At 31.6% G+C, this 23749-nt stretch overlaps 1 protein-coding gene across 2 annotated transcripts; it reads right to left on the bottom strand.

Moving 5' to 3' along the window:
• Positions 1-5395: 5395 nt before the first annotated feature.
• LOC134686853 (protein CMSS1-like) lies at positions 5396-21194 on the bottom strand. 2 transcript variants are annotated; one of them, XM_063546667.1, is made up of 7 exons: positions 21071-21194; positions 15508-15644; positions 14243-14372; positions 10205-10367; positions 6962-7025; positions 6338-6425; positions 5396-5587 (listed from the first exon to the last, which is right to left on the bottom strand). In XM_063546667.1, exons 1-7 carry the CDS (start codon positions 21123-21125, stop codon positions 5415-5417), a joined length of 810 nt encoding a protein of 269 aa, XP_063402737.1. In that variant the 5' UTR covers positions 21126-21194; the 3' UTR covers positions 5396-5414. The 2 variants fall into 2 exon arrangements, with proteins under 2 accessions (XP_063402737.1, XP_063402736.1); XM_063546666.1 differs by having other exon boundaries at positions 20977-21107.
• Between the last annotated feature and the right edge of the window lie 2555 nt (positions 21195-23749).

Raw genomic sequence — 23749 nt, forward strand, 5'->3', positions numbered from 1 at the left:
TAAGCGACATATACAGCCAGACGTTTTCTATTAAACGGTTGAGCTCCGAGTAAATCGCTCAAAATTCTTCATCAACAGCGAATAAAAGTTAAAAAAAAAATCAAAAGGATATTCATAACTACACCAATTTTTACAATTAAGCCTTTGGTGATATATAGTCTAACCATTCTGGAAGTTCTATAACTATTGTTTCAGTAGAAAATTAAATAAATCAATTTTCTTGAAGTTGGTTAATATTATTGACTGTACAATCGCTTGCTCGCCTGCTGTATTCTCGCTCGGAGCCTTTCTGTACAATCACTCGGGCAAAATAATAAAATAGATTGCATATTTATTTCATTGTTTTCTATTTCTTCACTCAATATTGATGTATTAAATATATAAATAAGAGTGAACATACATTTTGTCCTTGTTTTTCAATTAAGTTTCAATCAAGTACACCATTCTAACGCACAAGTAGTTTTTTCTAATCCAGAGACACATAAATCGAAAATCAGTATACAGGACAAAAACGTAAAGCACACATCATAATAAATATCGATTAAAATAATAAGCTCGTCACACAAAATTCAGTCAATAAAGTAATTATTTCAAATATTCTACTATTTTCTATATAAAAAATTGTTAAATTTACTTTCAAGTTTTGGGAATTGATTTCAACTTAGGTCACAATATAAATAAATAGCTGCGCCATGAGCGCATGATACGCCCGATGTCCTGTGTGGAAGTTATATGCAATAATCATAAATAGTTTCTGAGAAAGTTTTAAGCAATAATCATATATTGTTTTTGAGACACGGCGTGACATGTAAAAAAAACCTTCCCTGTTTAACAAAATACTCAATAACTCAAAAATAAAGTTTTGAATCATCACCAAAAAGTATACAGATCTTTAGATTAATATAACAAAGAAGTGTGTAAAGTTTTAAGCAATAATCATAAATTGTTTTTGAGATACGGCACAACATGTAAAAAAAACCTCCCCCTTTTTTTTTACAAAATACTCAATAACTCAAAAATGAAATATTGAATCATCACCAAAAAGTATACAGATCTTTAGATTAATATAACAAAGACATGTGTAAAGTTTTAAGCAATAATCATAAAGCGTTTTTGATATATGGTTGGGCATGTAAAAATAACCTCCCCCTTTTTTTTACAAAATACTGAATAACTCAAAAATAAAATTTTGAATCATCACCAAAAAGTATATAGATATTAAGAATAATATAACTAAGAAGTGTTTAAAGTTTTAAGCCATAATCAAGAATCGTTTTTGAGATACGGTGCGACATGTGAAAAAAACACACCCCTGTTTTAGTTACAAAGTGCCGTAACTCAAAAAGTTTTAATCTTATTTTCACCAAAAAGAATACAGATCATTTGACCATCATAAGAAACAACTATGTTAAGTTTCATGAAATTTGGATAAGTCGTTCTCAAGTTACTGTGCGACATGTTTACGCCGGACAGACAGACGGACGGACAGGCAACGGTATACCATAATACGCCCTGTTTTAAAGACGACGGGCGTATAAAAATGGAACTTCATATTGATTGAAGCTTTTACATGCTTTGTATGATACTATCATCATAAAATCGTTTTAAAAAAGAATTAACAATGCCATTGCAAATAATATAGATCTTTCGTGTGTGTCAGTGCACAATTCTGTGAATGTAAATGATAACGGGACGTCTCGATTACTACTTACTTTGGAGTCAATTCAATAATTTATAGGAACACTACAGCTGATGATATTAATATAAATATATAAAGAAGTTTATCAGGTCAATGTATATATTTATAAATATCCCATTGGCTATAAAATATAATCTGAGTTTTTATTTAAAGATATTTGATTTGTAAATTTCCTTTTTCTATATACATTTGTACTAAAATCGAGGTTTCTCATGAATACTGTAGCCAAAATCATTTCTCTGCTCCCAAGCGACATTACAGAACTGCTCCAAGTGATAATACAGTCGAAAGTTGTTTACCGACGAGCGACCGTACAGTGAAAAATATTTAGTGACTTCTGTTTTCAAAGATTTAGAACTATTTTCTAGTGTAAACCTGTTGAAGTTGTATATGATTAAAAAATATATAATTCTTATTACACAACTTAAAGTTTTGGTAAAAAAAAAATTTAAAGTCTAGATTTTCAGCTGAATGAAGACAATCATTTGCATAATTTGGGTCGGAGCTCTTACTTTTATTCCATTCCCCCCCCCCCCCCCCCCCAGTTTTCTTGCCATTAGAATATTTTCTGAATGTTTGATTATTATTGACAGATGCAATACTTTTCTCGTATGCATTAAAAGTGAGCCCAGAGATAGTAATTATATAAAACACTTTCCTTCTCCGTAGCTGAAAATGCTCTCGAATGTCGGAGCCCCGCTTGACAGTCTCCCGAATGACCAAAACATTAAAACACCGTACAGTTCCGTCCTCACACTGTGTTAATGCAGACCTGTTGGTGACCTTCTGCTGTTGTTTTTTTATTTGGTCAGGTTATTGTCTCTTTGACACATTCCCCATTTCCATTCTCAATTTTATTTTTATATTTAGGATTCATATTTTTTTTAGGTGTTACACATATCGCATTACATAGTTTACATGATGAAAGTTTGTGATTATGTCAGCTGTCCATGGTAAAATACCTCAAATAAATGTAATTATATTAGAGCATTTAATTTAGTTTTGATTGTTGCAATTTAATCCTGTACCTGAAGTGGTTTTTTTTTGACAATGTCTTTTCAGTCCAGTAAAAATATGTTGATAGACCTAAATATCTTTATTACAACTGTCACATAAATTCAACATTAACCAAGAGAACGAAACATTGATCAATGTACCATGAAAATGAGGTCAAGGTCAGATGAACCATGCCAGGCAGACATGTACAGCTAAAAATTCTTCAATACAACAAATATAGTAGACTTATTGCTTATAAGGCTCCTTTGAACCTTTAGTTCAATCTAATTAGAAAATATAAATATGATTTTTTTTGGTTATATCATTAATGAAAGTGAAATAGTGTAACATAACTTCACTTTTAGCAGCCAATGTGGTTCAATTTTGTCAACATTAAGCTTAGAAACATTGGTGATGCATTATTTACTTGCAAGTGAATAAATGACATCTTTGAATCCATATTCATGTGAACTTCAGTTTAACCCCTTAGCTAAAGATGCATGAAGCATGAATCATGCATGTTTTATACATACATTTTGTATTGCTATGAGTTACAATTTATGACAAAATTCAACAAAGACCCATTGAAACAACATCTGATAAACAAATCTAATAATACTTTTAGATATTTGGATGATATTTTGCCTCTCAATAATGACGACTTCAGTATTTATACTAAAGAAATTTATACTGTTGAACTTACTTTAAATAAAGCCAACAGGAACAATGACCACTGCCCTTTCCTCGACCTTCATATCTATATCACTAACGGAAAGCTTAACAATAAAATTTATAATAAAAGAGATAATTTTTCATTTCCTATCATAAGTTATCCATTTTTAGATGGTGACGTTCCCTTGTCACCATCTTACTGTGTTTATATATCTCAACTTGTACGATTCGCTCGTGTATGTAACAATGTTTTAGATTTTAACGAGAGAAATTTATGTAGTACTGAAAAATTATTACACCAGGGTTTTCAATATCACAAACAAGTCAAAACATTTACTAAATTTTATCATCAGTATAAGAACATCATTTGTAAATATAGCTCAACATGCAGACTTCTTATACGTTCAGGTATTTCACATCCAATTTTTTATGGAAATATTCTTTTTAAAGCACAAAAATGTCAGTATTCACCTCAGAAACTAACAATACCTTTAAATAGACTTATTAAGAAGGGATATAGTTACGATACTGTTGTCAGGTCATTAAAGATTGCATATTTTGGCGTTAATATTGATTCACTTATACTGAAGTTATAGGGTCTTTGCATCAGAACTAAACACATTTATTCAAAAACCAGTTGTTGGCATGACTAGGGTTATGTTCTTCTCATAAACGTTATGCTGGTATGATACTAAACCCCTACCGGGAAGGATTGTGCCTGATATTCATATGATGAAATCATAATATTTCAATCAGTTTAATTGAAGTCTGAAGCTGGCATGTCAGTTAACTGCTAGTAGTCTTTTGTTATTTATGTATTATTGTCATTTTGTTTATTTTCTTTGGTTACATCTTCTGACATCAGACTGGGACCTCTCTTGAACTGAACTTTAATGTGCGTATTGTTATGTGTTTACTTTTCTTCATTGGCTAAAGGTATAGGGGGAGGGTTGAGATCTCATAAACATGTTTCACCCTGCTGCATTTTTGTGCCTGTCCCAAGTCAGGAGCCTCTGGCCTTTTTTAGTCTTGTATTATTTTGATTTTAGTTTCTTGTGTACAATTTGGAAATTAGTATGGCATTCATTATCACTGAACAAGTATATATTTGTTTAGGGGCCAGCTGAAGGACGCCTCTGGGTGCGGGAATTTCTCGCTACATTGAAGACCTGTTGGTGACCTTCTGCTGTTGTTTTTTCTATGGTTGGGTTGTTGTCTCTTTGACACATTCCCCATTTCCATTCTCAATTTTATCAGTTATTTAAAGGAAAAGATTGTCAACATTGAAAAAGAAACAAAGGTAAATTATTTGATTGACTAATTCTATCCACAAAAATTATTCTTATAAAGGTAAAAACGCTAACAATTTATTTTCAATCTACATGTGTAATATGAAATTAAACAGACCTAGAAAAATCCAAATGCAAGAGTCTGATTTCAATTGATATCTATTTCAATGTTTATATCCCTTATATGGCCATCATATTTTTAATTTGGATAAATGTTTTTCATTGTTATAAATCAAATATGAGAATTTGAGTCAAATTGGTGAGCATGAATATGATACCTAGTTCCCCTTTAAGGCTAAATTATGAGTTAGTGAACCAACTCATTCTCTTAAGTCTGTATGCATTATCCTGAATTGGTAGTTCACTTTGCTTTATATAATACTGAAGTCTTGTTTTGATGGAAATGGTTAGAACCATATCATATGTACTTTTTTGTAAAATACAGTTGGGCAGATTGCTTGGCTGGCTTATTTCAAATTTCTAAAATACAACACTGCTCATCTTTTGTACTTATGTATTAAATTTTCAATTATTTGGGGCTTTTCTTCTAAGTATTTTTAAACAGCAAAAAATGAATTTCACCTATATAGATGTAGAAAGATGTGATATGAGTGCAAATAAGACAACTATCTATTCCAAGTCACAATTTGTAAAAGTAAATCTTTATGGGTCAAGGTATGGTCTTCAACAAGGAGTCTCAACCTTAGCATATTTTCTCAGACAAATTCTCAAAATGCAATAAAACTGATCTTTTTATATCATAATATTCCAATTTTACATTTAGAACTGTTTATATGAGGAATAAGATAGTCTTTCATTAGATTCAAGAGATCTCCTTTCACATCGGGAATGTCTATAATTCTCTTTGACTTGACATCTCTCCAGTTAAAATCCAATACAACTGCCTTTATTACATCAGGATGTAGTGCTTCTAAAAAAGATAAAGAAAAATATTTAAATTTTGCCTTCCCCTTCGAAAAAAGTATTACTTGATCTGTAAACCAACTTATTTTCAGGGATACCTTCTTTCACATCAAGTACTTTCTATCCCATTTCTCAATGATTTTCAAATCTTCTTGATGTAGTTAAATAAAAAAAGGTCCAAGATTTAGCTTTTTACCATAATTTATATTTGTGCTATCTTTATACTCGCTAAAGATGCGAAAATAAATCGCTCACAAAATGATTTTGTTTACATGTAATTGATATGTATTGATAGTCTTTGATAGTTTTGTGTACCAAAAAATAAAGATGTTTTCTCATAATCATCCATTCAGGCTCTGCTCATAACAAAGTAATAATTTCAAATGGACATTTGAGAACCATTCCAATTGTGTTGTGTTCTGTGTACACTTAAATAACAATAAAAGACCACTTTCTAGTTCTGTACTTCACCAGAAAAGTTTGTCAATTATGTGTGCCTTTATGGTTTCATTTACCAGGCAGAGAGGACTGCATGTATTCCTGCACTATAAAAGTTCATGAATAGTCTGCTTGATCGTCATTATGCAGGCTCATCTAGAAATAATGCCTGTGCCATAGGGACTTATCAATCAGTGACTTATTACACCTTTACAGCAACATGATAGTCAACATAAAAGGGAAATAATTCAACTAAATCAAGATTCAGTTTGGTGTTCCAAGGCCAAACTTGAGGCAACATTAAAGGGAAATAACTCACTTAATTTTAACAAAGCCAAGATTCTGTTGGGTGTACCAATGCCTACATGACAAACTCTTTTCTCTAGGAACTTTTGCTGTTCTTCTAACTGAAAAAAAGTAGAACATCCATAAGACTATAAATTCAGAAATAATTGTGTGCATGTATTATTTCAATTTTGTCTTTTTAGAAAAAAAATGCAATTTAAATTTTTGCAATTTGGCGAAAAATCCTGTTTAAATTATAATATATATAAAAAAAATCAAAATATGAGTTTAAATTATTGCTATTATAACACTGTCCCAATGGTTGGCAGTAGTAAAAGCATCACAATAATTTCTAAACTTCCAGTATTCTACATTATTTTGCAGTAACTACTATGTATTCATCTCTTTAAATCATTTATATTTTATCTTGTGACACATTAAATGGTGAATATGTTGCAGAGATATTAATGAGTTGCTTCCCCTTATCTGCTAACTTTTCTGTTTGAACTGTATCCTTGATTAAATTTTTGACAAATGTTTAAATACATTTAGCCAATCCCAATGTCATGAAAATAAGAAGTCAACTGTAATACATGTATCTGCCATTAGACATTGAATGCCCATATATTAACTTCAATTAATTTCTGTTTTGTCATACCTTAAAATGTTTTGCAAATAATTTGGCACATTTACAACTTTCTGTTTTAAAATCTTGCAATTCTCTGAAATAAACAAAAGGTAATTGAATTAAATAAGTAAACAAAAAAAATGTAACTTTAGGAGTCTTCTAAAGTCTGTTGTCTTTGCTGAAGACAACATTCACAAAGAGCAATAGGACAAGCTTGTGACATTTCCATTGATTCTTAAAAGATTCAATCTTTCATTTGTGCCTATTTGATTCTTTCATTTGCGTCGTTTTCTCCCTAAAGTTAAATTACAGACAAATGTTATCTTTTTATACTTAATTATCAATATAAACCTTTTCCGTTAGCCAGTTGTTCATATATTATGAATTGTCAATAATAATATGTATTATGTTGTCCCCTGCAAATATATTGTTGCTGTTTTCATCCTGCTAAGAACTGGTAAAGCAAATTCATGTCTGTTGGGCTAAGTACAGATTATAAAGATATACATGTATAAACTAACACCAATAAATAGCTATCGCAATTTTCTAGCTACCATTCCTTCCTCAGATTAAATCGAGGACTGCTTTGCGTTTGTAAGAGGATGGAGTGGCAGTCCAGAATTGTTTCATTCACATTACGATAAGCAGTTTTATTTGCAGTACCCTAACATATAATTGTATGGGTGTCTTAAAAAAAAACCAGGCCGTTACTTAAGTCAAAATGAGAACTTTTGAAATGCCTGCCTCTTCACACAACAAATATAAAAGTGATGAAATTATAAGGAAGGAATACATTAGATGTGTGGTATATAAATACTCAGTAAGAACATGTTTATAACGATAAATAATAAATAACATTCAACTGTTATCTACCTGTAAACATTCAGCACAAATGAAAGAAAAATTGGTGCAAATGCAAAATGCATAATAGAATAAAACATAATTGAAAATAAATGAAGGTGTATAATTGAGTTTTTTAATTAATGTTACTCATTTAAATGTAAACATTTTTTGGTTGTGTTGTTTGGTTGCTGTCTCATTGATTTATGCCCCAAATATTCTTTTACAAACATCATGCACATGAATATGTACACCCCTTTAATTTTATAACTAGAGGCTCTAAAGAGCCTGTGTCGCTCACCTAGGTCTATGTGAATATTAAACAAAGGAAGCAGATGGATTCATGACAAAATTGTGTTTCGGTGATGGTGATGTGTTTGTACATCTTTCTTTACTGAACATTCTTGCTGCTTACAATTATCTCTATCTATAATGAACTTGGTCCAGAAGTTTCAGTGGAAAATGTTCTTAAAAATTTACAAATTTTATGAAAATTGTTAAAAATTTACTATAAAGGGCAATAACTCCTAAAGGGGTCAACTGACCATTTTGGTCATGTTGACTTATTTGTAAATCTTACTTTGCTGAACATTATTGCTGTTTACAGTTTATCTCCATCTATAATAATATTCAAGATAATAACCAAAAACAGTAAAATTTCCTTAAAATTACCAATTTAGGGGCAGCAACCCAACAATGGGTTGTCTGATTCATCTGAAAATTTCAGGGCAGATAGATGTTGACCTGATAAACAATTTTATACCATGTCAGATTTGCTCTAAATGCTTTGGTTTTTGAGTTATAAGCCAAAAACTGCATTTTACCCTTATATTCTATTTTTAGCCATGGCGGCCATCTTAGATGGTTGGCCGGGTAAAAAAACACAAACTTTAAACTAGATACATCAATGATGATTGTGGCCAAGTTTGGATTAATTTGGCCCGGTAGTTTCAGAGGAGAAGATTTTTATAAGAGATCTTGGATATTTACGAAAAATGGTTAAAAATTTACTATAAAGGGCAATAACTCCTAAAGGGGTCAACTGACCATTTTGGTCCTTTTGACTTATTTGTAAATCTTACTTTGCTGAACATTATTGCTGTTTACAGTTTATCTCCATCTATAATAATATTCAAGATAATAACCAAAAACAGTAAAATTTCCTTAATATTACCAATTTAGGGGCAGCAACCCAACAATGGGTTGTCTGATTCATCTGAAAATTTCAGGGCAGATAGATCTTGACCTGATTAACAATTTTATCCCATGTCAGATTTGCTCTAAATGCTTTGGTTTTTGAGTTATAAGCCAAAAACTGCATTTTACCCCTATATTCTATTTTTTGCCATGGTGGCCATCTTGGATGGTTGGCCGGGTAAAAAAACACAAACTTTAAACTAGATACATCAATGATGATTGTGGCCAAGTTTGGATTAATTTGGCCCGGTAGTTTCAGAGGAGAAGATTTTTGTAAAAGTTAACGCCGGACGACGGACGCCAAGTGATGGGAAAAGCTCACTTGGCCCTTAGGGCCCGGTGAACTAAAAATATACTTTCAGTAAACTAATAATATGATCAACTAGCTAGGTCATTGTGAAACAACATGACTGCATATAGCCAGGGACGTATATAGAGGGATAGGTAACTTCTTAACAATCCTTGTCCCGATAAAAAATATGTAGAGTATCATTGGAGAAACCACACTGTACACCTTAAAACTTAAAAAGTTGTTGATGGATTTTAATGAAATAAAGATTTTCTTAAACTTAAATGATTCTTACATTGATTAGAGTTAATTTGGTTAATAATGTTCATGTCCTTCATGAAATTTGAATTAATTAAGAAAGGAGGGTATTTATTTTTGGGGCGTTATTCTACATTTTGGGTGAAAAACACAATAAAACGTAGTTCAACTGTTCAGCTAAAAACTTAAAAAGTTATAGATTGATTTTAATGAAATTTATTTTGTCTGAAGTCTTAATGTTTTTTACATGTACAGAAGAATTTTCATGGTTATCAACAAGGTATAAGATTAAATATAAGCAATTCAAAAATGTATAGAAGATATGTTCAAATCCAACGATTCTCTACATATTTTCCAAAAATTATGAGATTCCAATCCTTCTAATATAAGTCCTTGATATAGCATACAGTTGATTTCTATTTCAATTTATTGTATATCCTACACAGCTACTTTTGCATAGGTACTATTTCTGTACTAAAAATTTGTAGTACTGGAAATTACTTTTAAACTTCAGTACTATTTTGTTACTCTAAAATTATTGTAATACAATGTATTTAGGTACCTGTATTTTACAGTTCTTTATTTGTACAATGTACTTGAAATTTAGGTACTACAGGTTTTTGGTGCAAAAACCGTTCAAATGGGAAAACAAACTGTCTAATCTATATAGAGTTCTTATAATATTTGACCTGTTTAATTCTACTGCTCTGATTGCTGAGGAACATAGAACAAGAACCAGAGGAGATCCTGGCTTTAGTTCTGTCTTCAGTAGTTTATTCCACTTTGGTAAAATTGACCTAAAATAGGATGTTGGTGTGTGGTCTTCCTCACTACTACCATAGAAATCATCACCTAAAAAGAAAAAAGAAAAGATGTTTAACTATAAACCAAAAAAATGACCTTAAAAGCCAACAAAATAGTTTTATTTATATAAAAATAAGGAGATATGGTTTAATGGCACATGAGACAACTATCCATCAAAATCGAAATGAAAAAGATGTAAGCAATTGTTGTCAATCAATCGTACAGCTTTCAACACACACTCTTAAGTTTTGTTGCCATAAGAGTTATAGATGTAAAAATGTAAGGTCGAAAGTTCTAATAAGATTGAAGAAATTGTCAGTAAAATGTTTGAAAGGGTCGAAGCTCAAAGTTTCTGTCAGAAAGAAAAATGTACACACATATCAGTCTTTTCACTAAATAACTTTCTACAAAGATTTATTTTTTTACTCATATACAGCTCATGAGGGGAGAAAAGGTTCATTTCAAAGTCTTCAAAATGTTCTTTATTGAATAAAGTCACTACGAAGGGAGAAGTGATTGTATTATTCTAATTCGATTGTTATATATATTAATTCATGGTTTACATGTACATCTCTATATAGAATAATAGGTAGTTTCGTTTTTGATACATTGTACTGACTATATCATGTGGAATATCTAGATGAGCCTGTTAGGGCAAGTTTAGATATTCCACATACAGCAGAGCTCCAGATAAGAATTCACAAATTGGGGTTTTTACCCACCATTTTCTTATATAATTGGGTGATAAAGTTTTTTAATTGCATTATCAATTTCAATTCACCAGTCAGGTTAATATCAAATTGGGTTTTTCACCACCAAGCTCCTTAATGTATTGGGTTTTTTCATCAATACAATATTAAAATATTTAGGCAATATCAACCCTGGGCTTCCAAAACGGTCATATATTCCGGTCATTTGTATAATGTCCGGTAAAAGACCGGCTGGGAAAAGCATGAAACGGTCATAATTTTTTTAGTTTTCAAGGCTTTTTCGGTCATTTTAATATAATTCACGATCTTTTTGACCCAACATTTTGCCTTTAACAGCCATACATTTCCGGTCATAAAAGTGACATGTTGATTAATTACAATCAAAACAACCCTTACTTCAATACTTTCTAATTTTGATCAAGGCTAATTAGTTGTTGGACAGCTGAAAACTTTACCTGTTCAGGTGACAGGTAAACTAATTTCAGTACCGGACATCGTATCAATTTAATCGTTCCATTCACAATTACTTTCGTACATTTCAGCGGTTTGTATCCAATTGATTTAGTCCAAAAGATCAAATTTATAATAAATACATTTATAAACTTGATTTGATGAAACATTTAAAAAGGTTTTACATGAAAAAATCGTCAGAACTACGTTGTATGAAGAAGAACACGTGTGCGCATGTGCACAGGTGGGAAATTCAATTATGCATCCTACATTTCTTCAAAATTCTAAAACTATCATTGATACCTGTACCTAACGATCATTTCAAGTATTTTGTTGAAGAAATAACGTGGAAAGAGCTTCTTCGCTCAGTCGTGCTATTTAAACGTTCACGGATTTTACGTATCCGTTTATGGTCCATGTTTTACCATTGTCAAGTCAACATCCGGTTTTGAAAAATGTGACTTTAAAAAGGAAAATAAAGTTCTAGACAACGTCAATTTGCACAAATAAAAAGTCTTATGCAGATATGACCACGCTGATGTGCACACTTTGAATGATGCAATGCCAATTTTAACAGTTTATGACAGAACATCAAATTTTTATCAAAGTAAAGTTTAATATCGTTTTTAATCTAATGTCAATCATTGTGATGGCCATCTGATTACCATAATTGCCTTTTGTGACTTAGTCTTGGGGATTAAAATTCGGATCAGATATAAAATGTCCGGCTGGCTCAGAAAAATTTTGGAAGCCCTGTATCAACCCCTATTTTTTTCCATCTATATGTTTCTTTCTTTGTTTAGCTGTTTTATTTGGTTTAGGGTTATGGTGAGGGTTATTTGCTAGCTGTTTTATTTGGTTTATTCACTGAGGAGCAATTGTAGGTTTAAATTGTGTCCCGTTTCAAACCTTTTGCCAGTTTTGTATTTTCTCACAAAAACAGATATGTGTATTAACAGACACTCGTCTTATACCTTTACTTAATAAATTCTGAGACCAGTGCCTGTGTGCATGGTGTGTGTATTCATCAATTCTAACCGTAGAATGAATAAAAAATAGTATATAAACACTTATACTTGAATGATTTTGTTTTATTCAATTTACATAAATCTGGGTTTAGTTGACTTTTATTTAGAACTTTTGGTTTCTGATGCTTTATCATTTCATAATTGATTTGGCCTTTCACTTTTTCCAACTGATTTTGTTTTTGATGACACTTTGTTTATTAGCGATGTTCTCGTTATGGTACGCACACACGCCCGTGCGTTTGATGGACGTTTCCTTAAAACACTGGCTGAGTCTTGTTATCATAACTTTCCCTCAGCTTTTCAAAAGAAGCAGAAAACATGTTTCTATTCAATATTTTTACCGGACATTCACTTTCGTTTTAATTCAATGTATGTTATGATAAATCCCGAGCAATGCGAAAATAATATGACACACGCTAATTGGATAAACGCCGAGAAGATCGAAATGTTTACAAAAACACGTGTACCTATTGAGCAACGGAAAACTCAAACAGGGACCCATTTCAGTTACTTGATGCCGGGATCTATTTTTAGAACGACAGGACATTTCCAATTATAAATATTATAAAAATAGTTTACGCAATGACTGTAAACAGATAAGGGTAAATAACGCAAACGGTAGCCAATAAAAGGGTTGAGAACTCATGGTTTTGGCATATTATTGGGTTTTCCGTTGAATTAATTGGGTTTTCTATTATTTGTTTTGCGTGATCACGCAAATACGCAGCTTATCTGGAGCTCTGCTTACATGATAGAGTTAGTATCAAAAACGAAACTACCTATTATTCTGTTTATCGGTAATTATGATGTCACACAATATATTGCCTAATATTTTCAGTGATACAGCCAGTACGTTGATACTTGAAAATATTAGGCAGTAGGATCAAAGGGAAAAAATATGAATTACGGATAAAGAAATGAAATTACAAAAAATATGAATCAAAAGTTTGTTTATGTTTCATTGCCTTCAGTAAAGTTCTATTCAAAATTAATACTCATTTAATATAGCCGCCAAAATAGAACTTTTGATACAAACATTTTGAATTGTTTAACATTGTCAGCCTTTTATAGCTGATTATGCAGTATGGGTGTTGCTCATTGTTGAAGGCCACACAGTGACCTTTAGTTGTTAATGTTTGTGTCATTTTGGTCTTTTGTGGATAGTTGTCTCATTGGCAATCATACCACATCTTCTTTTTTATATAAGCAGTTTCCTCTGTCAATCTAATTTATATGTTCTTCAGTACTATTGATTTTGACAGCTAATGAAACCGTTTTAAAAAAAACTTCTGTAGAAATATAAGAAAATATGCTCAGGTGCCACATGTGGAACCGGATCTGCTTACCCTTCCTGGGCACCTGAGATTACCCCTAGTTTTTGGTGCAGTTTGTGTTGCTTATTCTTTAGTTTTCTATGTTGTGTCATGTGTACTCTTCTAATTTACAAGAGCACATGAATTTTTTACATTTGACATTTTTCAGGACAAAAGAATCCATAAGATTTCTAGAAAAAGTTGTAAAATTTTGCATTAATTGGATAGGAAAATGTCAGATGAATTGTTAATAATTTACATATTTAGCCCCAGAAGGTGTTACAAATTAGTTCCTGTCTATAACAGTCTTTAAATAAGTAGAAAGTATCAAAAGTAAAATCACAAAAAAAATGAACTTCGAGGAAAATTCAAATGGAAAGTCCCTAATCAAATGGCAAAATAAACACTGAGCCAATGATTACCAGTATCAAGTTTCATCTCATCCTGTTCTACAGCTGATAATTTCCCATCAAAATGTTTCCCTATGACCTCTACCAGCTGTTGGGCTGAGCCTCTTTTTGAACTTCCTTCCTTTAATTCTTCTGTAATTCTCTATAATACAATATCAAACATTTTAACAGGACAAATTATAAGATGCTGTTTGGCTATACTGGAAGAAAATCCATTTGCATAATATCATTGAGAAACTATATTGGAATGGAGAAATCTGATAAGGAATATAAGCAGGAATCAGCTTCAAATGAAATAGAATCATCTTTCATATACAGTCAGAGCTCAGACATAAACAAGTCAATTTTTGTTTTCGACTTAAAGAAGTCAAAACATGTATTTATTATGAAAATGTGTTTTCAATTTTAGACTTATCCAAGTCAAAACATGACAGACTTGTTTAGGTCTATTTATGTTGATGAATAAACTTAATTTTACTTGCTGGCCAAAGTACACAACCTATGACAGCAAAAACCTGTCTGAGAGTTCACAAGGACTTGAGCTATCTATATTAAATTATTTAATTGAACATCCTTACTAAAACAGATGTTTTACCTCATAAAGTGTGGTTCCATTGTAAGGTTAATTAACATTATCCCCGATTTTTAGACTCTCATTCATATTTTTCTTTAGAAGATAAAGCATTGTCTTTCAATGTTGTCATTATTTGATTTAGATGCATGACCTCTTTATAAATATGTGTGGGTCTTGATGTTGATAACCAATTTTGATAACTTATCGACTTGTAGGAGTCAGTATTCGCAACTTTTTGATTCTGGTCAATTATTTCTTGCTTGACAATATTTGATCTACTAAAGTCGTATTTTGTCTTATGCATTGAAGGGAGACAAATCCTAAAACTTACAAATTTAGACCTCTACGAGTCAAAAGCAGATTCAGACTTATTTATGTCTGAGCTCTGACTGATATAGGTTTTGTTTTTTTGTCTTTGTAAGATAATTTCGTGCAAAGTGTGAACAATTTTATTTAGTTTTTCAACGCAAATAATCAAATATTTTTTTTTACAGCTAAACACTAAAAGGTTATGGGGAAAATCTGGATTCAAAATAATTCTTTTTGTCATTTGTTGGAACAGAACCTTTTTTCATCAAACTGGGGATCAGAATATTTTTATATAATTTTACATATATTGGTCCTTAAAGACGTACAAAATATCTAATTATATTTATTACATTGTATAATCAAACAAACAATGTACATGGTCCTTTCATCTAACCTTTCGTTTCTTTTTCTTCTTTTTCTTGGGAGGATCCTCATCTTTATCTGTTTCAGTAGGAGTTATCTTTCTTTTGTTTTGTTTGCTGTCTTCTTTGTCATTCTCTACCTCTTCATCATTGGATTCTGAACCTGAATCTAATTATAAATAACACAAAATATTTTTTTCTTTACTTATTTTAAATTGAAATGTTATAACTGTTAATATGAGGCAGGCATTACCTGTGAATGGAGACGAAGTCTGTATGAATTAATTTTTTTTGTAACTTTAATATTTGTTAAAAAAAAAACCTGGTACCGTAACGTTTCTGATTTTTGTTTTGTTGTTAGGGATTTTACTTGTGACGTTATTTAAGTTATGACGTCATGTTCAATGTAAACAAAGAAACGCAATGCATCAGGTAACGTTAATTCATATCAAAGACAAAGAATTATTAAAATGAAATATTGTGTTCCTTGAGTTCCTATATTTTACTGTAACGGAAATATTTTTCAAAGGCCTTTTTTATTTTGTTTACCGTACACCTTTTACATTATAATAACCAGATGCTCCGCAGGGCGTAGCTTTATACAACCGCAGAGGTTGAACCCTGAACGGTTGGGGCAAGTATGGACACAACATTCAAGCTGGATTCAGCTCTAAATTTGGATTGTGATTAAATAGTTGACACAGCATAGGTTTCTGACACAGAATGAGTGTGTTCTAATGAAATTAAAATTTTTGTTTTCTCTTAGAGCAATTCACTATGCTGTTGAATATTATTCCTCTCAAAAAAAATGTTTGAAGAAATTTTCTTTTTATTTATGAAATTTCAAATGAGAAAATTGAACCCAATTTTTTTAATCACATCCCCCTTTCCCTTATTCCAAAACTAATCTCAATTAAAATTTCTAATGGAGTTTGCAACAATTACTACTCATTTAAATACATCATAAAATATGATAACTCCAAATAAAAAAAAATTCTTACAATTAGATATTTCTTGCTTACTATTCTGGACAAAGAAAGATAACTCTAATTAAAAACAAAATTGCTATTTCACAATATTTTGCAATAAGATATTTCTTGCCATTGCGCAATACTGTGCAATTGAAAAGACTTGCTATTGCACAAAACTTAATATAATAATTTTAGATCCTGATTTGGACCAACTTGAAAACTGGGCCCAGAATAAGATGTAAAAAAACTGCTTATTATCACTGAATGGTAAAGATTATTTTAATTTATCAGTTGGTAGTAAAAAGTGAATATACATTGTATATTGTATATATAACAAAGATTTAAGTTGATTCTGGACAAAGAAAGATAACTCCAAATAAAAAAAATTCTTACAATTAGATATTTCTTGCTTACTATTCTGGACAAAGAAAGATAACTCTAATTAAAAACAAAATTGCTATTTCACAATATTTTGCAATAAGATATTTCTTGCCATTGCGCAATACTGTGCAATTGAAAAGACTTGCTATTGCACAAAACTTAATATAATAATTTTAGATCCTGATTTGGACCAACTTGAAAACTGGGCCCAGAATCAAAAATCTAAGTACATGTTTGGATTCAGCATATCAAAGAACCCTAAGATTTCAATTTTTGTTAAAATCAAACTAAGTTTAATTTTAGACCCTTTGGACTTTAATGTAGACCAATTTGAAAACAAGACCAAAAATGAGGAATCTACATACACAGTTAGATTTGGCATATCAAAGAACCCCATTTATTCAATTTTTGATGAAATCAAACAAAGTTTAATTTTGGACCCCGATTTGGACCAACTTGAAAACTGGGCCGATAATCAAGAATCTAAGTACATTTTTAGATTCAGCATATCAAAGAACCCAACCGATTAATTTTTTGTCAAAAGCAAACGAAGTTTAATTTTGGACCCTTTGGACCTTAATGTAGACCAATTTGAAAACGGGACCAAAAGTTAAAAATCTACATACACAGTTAGATTCGGCATATCAAAGAACCCCAATTATTCAATTTTGATGAAATCAAACAAAGTTTAATTTTGGACCCTTTGGGCCCCTTATTCCTGAACTGTTGGGACCAAAACTCCCAAAATCATTACCAACCTTCCTTTTATGGTCATAAACCTTGTGTTTAAATTTCATAGATTTCTATTTACTTATACTAAAGTTATGGTGCGAAAACCAAGAAAAATGCTTATTTGGGTCCCTTTTTGGCCCCTAATTCCTAAACTGTTGGGACCTAAACTCCCAAAATCCATACCAACCTTCCTTTTGTGGTCATAAACATTGTGTTTAAATTTCATTATTTTCTATTTACTTAAACTAAAGTTATTGTGCGAAAACCAAGAATAATGCTTATTTGGGCCCTTTTTTGGCCCCTAATTCCTACACTATTTAAACCAAAACTCCCAAAATCAATCCCAACCTTTCTTTTGTGGTCATAAACCTTGTGTCAAAATTTCATAGATTTCTATTAACTTAAGCTAAAGTTATAGTGCGAAAACCAAAAAATGCTTATTTGGGCCCTTTTTGGCCCCTAATTCCTAAAATGTTGGAACCAAAACTCCCAAAATCAATACCAACCTTCCTTTTGTGGTCATAAACCTTGTGATAAAATTTTATAGATTTATATTCACTTTTACTAAAGTTAGAGTGCGAAAACTAAAAGTATTCGGACGACGACGACTACGCCAACGTGATAGCAATATACGACGAAATTTTTTTCAAAATTTGCAGTCGTATAAAAATCATAAACATTTATGAATTACAATTAGTATATATATCTTTATTTTTATACCTTATAAATATATTTTTTATTAGAGCCGGATCAACTTTACATATGGGCTGGATGGACGTGGGACAGATCGACTTGGGCCGGATCGACGTGGGGCCGGATCAACCCGAAAGCTTTTTTACTAGACTATTCAAAGTCTCATGCCAAAGAGACCAGAAGACAATGGAAGAAGGAAGTAGATTTCTGCGTTCTGCGCATATGCGGGAATTAAAAAAAGCGACAAAAAAAAGTTTGAACAATTTCGAGTTCATTCAATGAAAATTTCGGGAAAATTCCCGATTTTTTATTTTTTTATTTTTTTACTGTATCGTTCTCGTATTGTGTTTTCGACCGTCTGACGTTTTCGACCTAATTCTACTTTCACTTCCCATATGCTGCGCATGCCAGCATGGCGTCAAATTCGGCTGCTATACTTAGTAACAATAGCAAATGATACCACGTGTGGTGAAGATTTTTCAAATAAAGTTATTATATTAAATATTTACTTTTTTTTATTTGATATCACATTTTTGTACCCTTTTCACTTATACTAGTTTTACCTTCCAAAAAGAATCAGTCTAAAATAAACGAATTTTCTGAACTTATGGCAGAGGTCTTTTTGCATGCAAAGTTAACTTCAAGGTCATTAAGTCACATGACTGTCAGGTGGTTAGTTGTTATACTTAAAGTTAATTTGAATACGGAAATATGCATGCTCCTTACAGCTTTTTACAGAAAAATAAAATATCAGTTAAATTTTATTTACAGAAAAAACAGTGTCAGTGGAAATTACAGACAATACTCACCCAGATAGCAAACATGTGTTAGGCCCACGTTGGTATTCTGTTGGCAACATTGTTGGGCCAACGTTGGAAAACTATGTTGGGCCACCGTCATTTTGCTCATCCGCCCTTCGTTGGCCCAACATGTTGGGTCTTTGTTGGGCCAACATCAGTATGCCAACAAAGTTAACTATTTGCCAACAATCTGCCAACAATGTAAACTGTTTGCCAACAGTCTACCAACGTAGTCTAGTTTTGAAGTTATGTTGGGCCATTGTTGGTCGTTCTACAGTTTGCCAACGTCTTTAACAACGTTTTTTAATGCTTTCCATTTTATTTTGTATTAGTTAGCAGTATATCATGGTCTATACTGTATTGTATGTAGAAATTATTCAATCAACTGACAATTGGAGAATGAAAATATCCACACGTGACAATTCATAAGATGATATTAATCATTATTTTTCAAATGCAACTACAAATGTATATTCAAATTTTATTTATTGTTTTGGGCTGGTTTTGAATATTTTTTGATTGCGCAAAAAAAAAATTCAAACATTAAGATAAATACATTTAGATGACTACACAGATTTGAAAATATTAGATAAAGAGAATGAAGAGCACATCTTTTTGTTTGCACTTTGAAATAATATTTAAAATAAAAATAAAAATCTGTGGTATAAAATGGGGAGATAAGTACTTAATACGTTGGCATATTGTTGGCACAATGTTGGCTTATATTTCAATATTGTCGTGAAATATATCCTAAGAATGAACATTCAAATAAAGTTTGTTTAAAATTGGTTCAGTGGGTTCGGTCAGAAGATCTTACACTGAACCAATGGACAACATAAGTCGAATATCATTGTACCAACTACTTTTAAAATAACAGTTGGTAAGAAAATGTTGGGCCAACATTTGGCCAACCATACAAAAATGACAGTTGGTGCCAAGTTGTTGGGCCAACGAGGGGCCAACAGTGTCAAAATAACTGTTGGCTGAGTGTTGTTGGACCAACGTTGGTCTCTTGTTGTCCTGCCAACGCCAACTGTTTACCAACTGTGCCAACTAATCACCAATGTTGGCCCAACAAAGTATTGCTATCTGGGCACCAACCTCACTTCACAATGGATTAACCAAAGTAATTAACAAAAACATGAATGTATACAAGACCATACAAGGCTTCAAAAGTGCCTCATTCTGAAATGTGTACAACTTGTCCAAAAAAGACATCAAAATATGTTGGCCCAACAAAGTATTGCTATCTGGGCACCAACCTCACTTCACAATGGATTAACCAAAGTAATTAACAAAAACATGAATGTATACAAGACCATACAAGGCTTCAAAAGTGCCTCATTCTGAAATGTGTACAACTTGTCCAAAAAAGACATCAAAATAATATTTTATATCTTATAGTTGTATATTTAACCCTTTAATTCTTTAAGTCATAAGTTTGATCGCCTCTAACACTTTGATATAAACTTTGGTATCAAATTTATAACCAATTCCGGATTTGTACGACATGTCGTCTACGACTTTTGACCCGTTTTTTAGATAGGTCAAAGACACAAGACGCTTGTTTTTGTCAACAAAGGTGCCATCGATCTAATGAACTCAAATAAAAAATTAAATTTCCGATACAATTACTTTATGCACACGTATACTAGCGACTCTCAAAATATTAGGTATGTTCAAACATATAACAGGGAAATTCGGAAAGATATGTTAGTAGGTCGAAAATACAATACACGAGGATAATACTAATAAATAAGATTATCAGTGACCGTATATAAATAAGTATGTTGTCAAACTAACATATCGAATGAAGTTACACAATGACAGCGGGTGTTTATTTTTGTTTGTGGACGTGCTAGATTTTGAACTTCGTGGAATCACACACGTGCAGGGCTTAAAAGCGAACAACTTCATCCCTCACGTTTCCTTTTCCAAAACAAATTATCGTAAAAAATACGGGTCTTTCGATTTTTTTCTCTGACTGTTACAAACATTTAGATAGACTAGTAATTTACCAGGGACTTCATTATTTTGTTTTTCCCACCACTCGTCGTCCAAATTGTCAGCCATCTTTGTCCAATATTTTCGTATTTAAAATATGACAATGTAAAACAATTTCAATATTTATCTTTAAGAAGTTAAATATTCATAAGAAGAAATATGAGTAATTTCATTTTGCTTTTGTGCTTTGTTATGTCATCCTTTATTTACGAAACTAATTGCTCTATTTACAATATGTTCTATCAAGAATGTTTCTCTCAAAAATCATATAAATGAGGGACGAAAGATACCAAAGGGACAGTCAAACTCATAAATCTAAAACAAACTGACAACGCCATGGCTAAAAATGAAAAATACAAACAGAAAAACAATAGTACACATGACACAACATAGAAAACTAAAGAATAAACAACACGAACCCCACCAAAAACTAGGGGTGATCTCAGGTGCTCCGGGCGGAAGGGTAAGCAGATCCTGCTCCACATGCGGCACCCGTCGTGTTGCTTATGTGATTACAAATCCGGTAAATAGTCTAATTCGGTAGGTCAAATTCATGAAAGAGAAGGATAAAGGGATACATGTCAACTCGTACTTTCGGCAACTCGTACTCAGCCAACTCGTACTTTCGGCAACTCGTACTTCTACCAACTCGTACTTCTACTAAGTCGTACCCTATATTTTTTTAGCATTATAATACAAGTTTTCTACGTTTATATCCGTAGATATGGATATTTTAACTCCCTGAAGTATCCCAATGCACCCTGAGGTAGATCCATATAGAATATGAAAAGGATATTTTTTAGTGAACACTGCGTTGAACATGTCTTAGTTTTTTCGTGTAAGTAGTAAATATTTATCTCTTCTTCCTGTTGTACTAGCTGATTATACAACTCTTTATAAATGCCTATAAGAATTAAAATGTATTGGTTTATTTTTTTATAATTATGATAGATAATTTTATTTCATAATTCAATTTACTTACAATTCTATGCAAAGGCACTTGACATCACGTATATTTAAACATTATTGATAATTTTTTAACCTATAAGAAATCACAAGTAATATGTGACACTTTAATAAACAAATTATGTATTGCAGTTCGCGTGCCGGTGATTCATTGATCATTGTTTCACACCTGAAGCATGTCGATTACCAGTAAATCGGCCCTTATTCACACACGAAGTGTGCCATTAATTAACCGTTATCAAAACAACTTCATGTCTGATCTAATCTTTCTGCATGTACGTTTGCACAATATTTTAAAATGTATATTTCATCACAATACTACTATCATTTATATACGTATTGACATCAATTAAACAGTAGCACATTTGGCTTGTAAAAGTATAAAAGTTAAAACAAAAATTAAGCCAATATTTAGAAGAATTATGAGAGACGTATTAAAAAAAACCTACTAGTATCACTAATATTTACACACACATTGTAAGAGTTTTATCATAAAACATTTTTACAAGGCTTTGTTGCTATTAATAATAGTAATATGGGTTTCTCAAAACTTGTTTTTTTCAACGTTTAAGCCATGCATTTTCTTTTCGGTGAGGATGGTGATTGTTTAAGTATAACTCAACGGTCTTTGATGTTCATAGTGCCGCACTTATACCGATTTTTTGTTTTCATTTACTTCTCTCTGTTTATTCGACTTTTAACAAATCCATTCTATTTTTGTAGGTATGTTATCCACTAATGACCACTGATTAGCATATTGTGTAGTCATAATTATTTTAATGTGCAAACAATATGCATATCATATAAACTAGATAAATAATATCAAATAAAACATGGTTACGAGTTGGTAAAAATAGGGTACGAGTTGGTTAAGTACGACTTGCCGAAAGTACGAGTTGTCGTGTACCCGGATAAAGGATACGGGAAGGTCTAAAACGCGGAAGTGGAAAACGCGGAAGTGAAAAAGTGGTGTATTATAACTAATATCTCTGGAACCGCTTAAGCTAAATCAATAAATAAAAGTGATTATGAAAGCTATTATAATAGGCTATAAGATTAAATTAAAAAAATATATATTTGAATATGCTTTTTTACCGAAAAGTTGACCGGAAGTGTTTCTTAGTGTGACTCTGGCAACACATTTTTGAACATTGAAACTTATATTCACGAAAAAGCATATAACCCGGTCAAAGTCTGTAAATTGATTCTTAAAGATATTTAAATGACAAATAATATGATAGAAAAAAAAGAAAAAAAATATTACTATAAAAGGGCAAAAAGTTGACCGGAAGTCACCCTTGTATATAAATGATGAAGTCAAATTTTCAACTTTGAACTAAAATTCCAAAAAAAATAAAAATCCCGGTCAAAGTCTGTAAATTGATTCTTAAAGAATAAACTTTAAAATGGAAATAGTAAACATGATACTGAATTTGTTCGTACTATGCCTTCAGTTATTGATACCATTAAAGAAAAAGAGGGTAATCCACATAAGGTTTATAAAAAAATGATTTGTACAAACGATGTAGACGGGTCGCACCAAGCCGTAGCAAATCCCCGAAATACAAAACAGGTAAAAAATATTTTAAGTAAAGACAGGCAAGAAAAGGCCTTATCAAAAGATGACATATATAATTTAGTACTTTTGGCATATCAGTTAGATGGGTTTGTTTCTGAAGTTTTAGTATATCCAGATCTTTACGCTGTTGTGGCACTCCCCGAAATCA

This window comes from Mytilus trossulus, chromosome 10 (assembly GCF_036588685.1).
Source record: "Mytilus trossulus isolate FHL-02 chromosome 10, PNRI_Mtr1.1.1.hap1, whole genome shotgun sequence".
In the NCBI taxonomy this organism is placed as follows: Eukaryota; Metazoa; Mollusca; class Bivalvia; order Mytilida; family Mytilidae; genus Mytilus; species Mytilus trossulus.

What these genes read in the sequence shown, in the direction of transcription:
- LOC134686853 (XM_063546666.1), bottom strand. Translation starts at nt 21,049, where the DNA reads ATGTTTGTAACAGTCAGAGAAAAAAATCGAAAGACCCGTATTTTTTAC. An exon ending in TTTGTTTTGGAAAAGGAAAC is followed by an intron (nt 15,645 to 20,976) that starts GTGAGGGATGAA and finishes ATTTATAATTAG; the next exon opens with ATTCAGGTTCAGAATCCAAT. An exon ending in AGAAGAAAAAGAAACGAAAG is followed by an intron (nt 14,373 to 15,507) that starts GTTAGATGAAAG and finishes ATTGTATTATAG; the next exon opens with AGAATTACAGAAGAATTAAA.